The following is a 5,662-nucleotide window of genomic DNA, read 5'->3' as shown; positions in this document are numbered from 1 at the left end:
CCCACTGGAGAGGCCCACTTTTGTCCCGTTCTGTTCAAAGGCCCAACAGACTCGGAACCGAGAGAAGCCCGTAATCCGCAACTACGTTGGCCCACCCCATTTCCGTTTTCCCTCCATCTCCAACAGCTAAACCCCATTTCAGCTTCGTCTTCTCCGCTCGTCACACTCCCCGCCACCGTCTCCTCCCCACCCCACGGCCATGGCCGCCACCCCCACACCCCTCCTCCTCCTCGCCCTCCCCCTCCTCTTCGCCGCCCTCGCCGCGGCCCAGCCCCGCCCCTTCGGAGGTAACTCACCAACCAAACCCGCGCGCCTGGGAGCAGGATCGCGCCCCGATTAGGCCGGGGTTAGCCGAGATTCGCGAGATCTGTCCGAGGGCGTCTGACTCGTGTGCTCCTCCGCAGGGGTGCCGCCGGGGTACGCGCGGTACGTGTCGGACGCGACGGCGACGGCGGAGGCGGAGGAGTACGACTACATCGTGGTGGGGGGCGGCGCGGCGGGGTGCCCGCTGGCGGCCACGCTCGCGGGGCCCGGCGGGGGCCGCGTGCTGCTGCTCGAGCGCGGCGGCGCGCCCGCCGAGTTCCCGGCGCTCGCCACGGCCGGCGGCTTCGTCAGGACGCTCGCGCTCGCCGACCCGTCGCCGGACTCCGACGCGCCCGCGCAGGCCTTCAGCTCCGAGGACGGCGTCCCCAACGTGCGCGCGCGGGTGCTCGGCGGCGGCACCGCCATCAACGCCGGCTTCTACTCCCGCGCGCACCCCGGCTGGTTCCACGGCCACGGGGAGGTCTGCTCCTCCAAATCCTCATTTTGTTTGAACTAGAAGGATTATTCAAAATTGAGTATAATAAAGCCCAATCATGATGTCTAAAACAAGAACATTCATCCCATAAGGATTATATGCATTGACACACTCTGAAAGCGATTTCTTTCCGATTATTGGAGATTCAGGGCGCCGAGGTGCCGGATTGGGACATGCGGCTGGTGAACTCATCGTATGAGTGGGTCGAGCAAGAGCTGACATTCCAGCCGGAGGTGCACGGGTGGCAGGCGGCGGTGAGGGCCGCGCTGCTGGAAGCTAATGTGACGCCGTGGAACGGCTTCACGGTGGAACATGTCACTGGCACAAAGATTGGTGCCACCACCTTCGATGCATCGGGACGCCGCCACAGCGCCGCGGACCTCCTTGCTTTCGCCCGCCCTGGCCGTCTCCATGTCGCTGTCCGTGCTGCCGTTACCCGCGTCATAATTAACCCTATCAATCCTGGTGAGTGATTTCTTATTCTACTTCTTGCTTGTTTGTCCACATAGTTCCACTTTAGAAATTTTGAATTTGTTTGTCAAATTGCTGCATAGTGCATTTTGCCACAAAATTATGTCTGAAATGCCAATTTTGACGTGCCATAGCCCATAACCACATTAGTAAGTGGTATCCTCAATGCCTTGCATCAGTTTGGTTACCGTTTGTTTGATCATGCCAACTGTTTGAATGCTTGATTTCTAGGAAGAGCGAGCTGCTGTATATGTAATGCATGATAATCATAATAACTATTGGACCTCCTGGACTCACATGATAGCAAGAGTCTAGACTAATGCCGATTTCTGAGCGGCAAGCCATGTGAAAATGCTGATGTGCACAACAGAGTGTGAACATACTTCTATTATTGTTTTGTTTGCTTGTTTCTGTATGAGATATGCTACTTGTGAGGGGCTGTACCTAGATTAGAGTAGTAAAAGTTTTTTCCTAATTAATCCACTGTAGTAGCTTGGTAACTTAAGACCTTGTATGTTTCACACACAAAATAATCATTTTTGAGACTCGTGTGGAGAAACAAGTAGCACCTGTAGTGGACAACTAGATGTTCTGCAATTTTTCTTGTTCCAGTAATGTTTGAGTATCTGTTTACAAAATAACATTAGTACTGCTCTCATTTAGTTCTCATCAAAATGAACAGCCCTCTCTCGTGTTCCTGTTATGAGAATTGCTCCTTCAAGGATATGCCAGAATGACATATGTGTTCAATGTGAACAATTGGTGTTTTCCTCTTAGTTTTGGCCCCTAAATATTTTTCTCAAGCTCCACTGCCGCCTCCTATTGTCTTCAGTTTCCTCAGAGCCATCCTACATTCCTACTCTTAGTGGTGCCAATGCTTTTTGCCCCAAAGTCCCATTAAAATAATCACACAACCTTGTCCTGGTAACAGCAAGTACCAGTACTTGAGCGTTTGCACAATTTTCCTCCAAAGTATTGCATAGAGCTCTAACTAACATTTTGAGACCTTATAGGTTTCACAAACAGAATATGCATTATCGAGACACTTGGATATATAAACTAGCAGCAGGTGTACTGGACAACTGGTTATTTTGTATCTTCTCTTGTTCAAGTAATTCCTGAGCATCGGTTAACAAAACAACCATAGTAGTCTTCTAATTCAACTCAGTTCAAAATTAACAGCCCTCTCTTGTGGTCCTGTTATAGCAATTGTTCCTTCGAGGATATGCCAGAATGACTTGTGTTGAATGCAAATAATTGGTGTTCTTACTCTTAGCTTTGCCCCATGAATATTTTTTCTTCAAGCTCCACCGCTGCCTCCTGTTGTCTTCAGTTTACTCAGAGCCATCCTACATTCCTACTCTTAGTAGCGCCAGCGCTTTTTGCCCCATAGTACCACTAAAATGATCGCGGAACCTTGTTCTAATTAACATTTTGAGAGTGTGTATTATTTCTTTATTTTCCAAAGAGCCCACATAACTGCAGAAGTCGCCATGTTAATGATTTTGTTATTTCAGTTATGGATCCAAAAAGACCAATACATCATGCATTTCAGAAATATCAGAACATACCGAATTACCGATCACAACTTACTCTTTGTGTAACTGCCACTGCAAACTGAAACTTTTGTGGTATTTATTCATGTCACTTATGCTTGCTTAACATTTTGAGGAAAAAAGAAGCTTAATGGTACAATCTACTTGTACTAGATTAGCTCCTTTCCACATTAGCTACTATAGGAATTATCCTGAACCAATGGCGTTTCATGTTACCAGCACATACGGTTTTTTAGCTGTAAAAGTGGGTGCAAGTATGAGTAAACTTTGCCCTTTTTCTGTATTTCTTATCCAGCTGCACGCCGTGGAAGGTCACGACCAGCAGTAGCAGCAGTTGGCGTCGTGTACCAGGACCGTCTTCTCCAGCAGCACCATGCCCTGCTGCGTCCGGGTGGGGAGGTCATACTTTCTGCAGGTACACTTGGAAGTCCCCAGTTGCTGCTTCTCAGCGGCGTTGGCCCTGCCAACGATCTTACGTCCCTCGGCATCCCTGTTTCCGTGGATGCCCCTGACGTTGGGAAGCACGTGTTCGACAACCCTCGCAACGGCATCTCCATCATCCCATCAGTCCCCATCGACCACTCCCTCATCCAGGTAGTCGGCATCCCTTGTGCCAACGGCACTGCCTCCTACCTCGAGGCTGCATCATACATCGTCCCCGTTTCTCCCATGCTGCGCCCCGCCGGTCCTTTCATCAGCCCGACTTCGCCGCTCTATGTCACCATGGCAACCATCATGGAGAAGGTCCCTGGCCCATTGTCCGAGGGCTCACTCTGGCTATCATCACCCAATCCCGTGGAGACCCCCTCAGTGCGCTTCAACTACTTCAGCCGCCCCGAGGACCTGGCGCAGTGCCTTGTCGGCGTGCGCCGCGTGGCGCAGGTGCTCCAGAGCAGGACGATGGACATATTCCGTTCGGCCGTAGGAACGTCGGGCCAGGGCAGGAGAGGGCGTGGTGGGAGGGACTTCAGGATCGTTGGGGCGACCCTGCCACTCGACTGGAGCACAAACAACACTTCTGTGGCGGATTTCTGCAGGCGAACCGTGGCCACGCTGTGGCATTACCATGGAGGGTGTGTGGTTGGAAGGGTGGTTGACAAGGATTTCCGGGTCATGGGCACGCAGTCGCTTCGCGTGGTGGATGGGTCGACGTTCAGTGTGACGCCCGGGACGAATCCTCAGGCCACGGTGATGATGATGGGCAGGTAATGAATTTGGGGACGTATATAGTTCTTGTGCTGTTCATCTTGAGCAATGTTATACTACTAACCTGAGATAGTAGTTGACATGATTGCCTTGCGTACTGACATTTGACAGGTACATGGGGCTGAGGATGATCGCGGAGCGGCACAGCAGAAGGCTAGTGAACACATCATCATACAGTGAACTGCAGGAGTAACCCTCTTCCAGTGCTTGCGAACTGATCCAACACCTGGCAGCATTTCAGAGATATCCTGTGGAGTGTTGGGGTGCGCCGTATTACCGCTCCTGCATCCGGTTCCGGTGCATAACTGCTACACTTTTTTGGCTAGCGAGATACAACGTGTATATATTGTACAGTGATAGCATATGCACGAGGAAGGAGCCTGGATATCACAATTTTTCATGGCGCGAATAGCATTTGACGGTTACGATGCTCTACGGTGATTAGTTACTGACCATATACACGAGGATACAGCTATGCTGAGAGCCTATTTCTAGTGGATGTCCCCTGTACTCTTATTTAACCTGAATAAAGCGTTTTCCTAACAGAGGACTGCCGAATTCATGACTTTGCTACTCTGGATACAATTTTACTTTCTACTCCAGCTATGTTTGTGCACCGTATTAATGCTCTTCTTCATCCAGCACATAACGCATTGCTACGTTTTTGGCAGCGATATATGCTGTGCATACATACTGTAGAGTATGTAAGGATCTGTATGTACTGCAAGATCTATATGGTCAGTAGCTATATGCTCTCAGGGAAACGCTTTGTTCTGTAGCAATTCATGCCATTTACGATGTTTTTACGAAGATTAGTTATTTTCTGTACACGGGGATACAACTATGCTGACAGTATATTTCATGCATGCTAATGGATGTTGCTTGTGCTTTTATAGTCTGAACAAAGCGTTTCCCTGACTGCCGAATTTCGTAAAGTTTTGGACTGGCTTTGTTACCCTGGACCTGTAGATGCAATTTCATTTGCTAACCTGGAAGCCTGCAGCTGCTTGATCCAGAACGTCTTAGAGCATCTCCAGCCGTTCAGCCCCTCAGGACGCCGAAAAAGAGTGGCCCGGGGGCGAACCAGCGCTAGATCGGCCCTTGGGGGCGACCTAGCTCCCAGCCAAGCCCCCCAGCGCCGCCCCTCAAGCCGCGGCAAATTCAAACGTAGTCATTCCCGCTCACAAAATAGACGCCACAAATCCGGTGATCAAGCGGCCACAGTTCGGCGATCGAATAAAAAGTTCAGCGTACAAAAAAGAAAGGTCGCGCGTGCAGCGCATCAGATGGCGAGGTCGGCGTCGGCGGAGTCGGCGTGCGCGGGCTTGGCAGGGTCGGAGCTTCTTCTGTGCTAGGCGGCGTCGGCGTGGCTTCTGTGCGGGGAGTCGTGGAGGCATCATCACTCGGGCTTGGAGGCGGCGTCGGCGTCGGCGTGGGAGTTGGCGGCGTCGTCGACGGCAGCTGGTTCAGGATGAGGCCACGCTCCGCCAAGTACCACGCCTTGACCGCCTCGTCGTTGCTCTGGAGCATGTCCGCGCCGCCCAGCAGGAAAGTCAGGTCGGTGTTCCTCTTCTTCGCGGCGACGTTGGTCTGGAGTAGGTCGAGCTTGACGGCGCTGCTCGTCATCAAC

The 5,662-nt window shown here is 51.5% G+C and overlaps 1 protein-coding gene across 1 annotated transcript; it reads left to right on the top strand.

The window, feature by feature from the left end:
* Nucleotides 1-203: 203 nt before the first annotated feature.
* LOC123154811 ((R)-mandelonitrile lyase-like) lies at nt 204-4,716 on the top strand. Its single transcript, XM_044573442.1, has 5 exons — nt 204-287; nt 405-784; nt 943-1,264; nt 3,122-4,031; nt 4,144-4,716. Exons 3-5 carry the CDS (start codon nt 973-975, stop codon nt 4,223-4,225), a joined length of 1,284 nt encoding a protein of 427 aa, XP_044429377.1. The 5' UTR covers nt 204-287; nt 405-784; nt 943-972; the 3' UTR covers nt 4,226-4,716.
* Nucleotides 4,717-5,662: the final 946 nt, after the last annotated feature.

Source organism: Triticum aestivum, chromosome 7A (assembly GCF_018294505.1).
Source record: "Triticum aestivum cultivar Chinese Spring chromosome 7A, IWGSC CS RefSeq v2.1, whole genome shotgun sequence".
NCBI classification, from domain to species: Eukaryota; Viridiplantae; Streptophyta; class Magnoliopsida; order Poales; family Poaceae; genus Triticum; species Triticum aestivum.
Note: the sequence above shows the minus strand (reverse complement) of the source record. Positions and strands in the feature narration are given on the sequence as shown.

Coding starts and splice junctions, on each gene's coding strand:
- LOC123154811 (XM_044573442.1), top strand. CDS start 973: ATGCGGCTGGTGAACTCATCGTATGAGTGGGTCGAGCAAGAGCTGACA. Junction 1,265..3,121: donor AATTAACCCTATCAATCCTG/GTGAGTGATTTC, acceptor TTTCTTATCCAG/CTGCACGCCGTGGAAGGTCA. Junction 4,032..4,143: donor ACGGTGATGATGATGGGCAG/GTAATGAATTTG, acceptor GACATTTGACAG/GTACATGGGGCTGAGGATGA.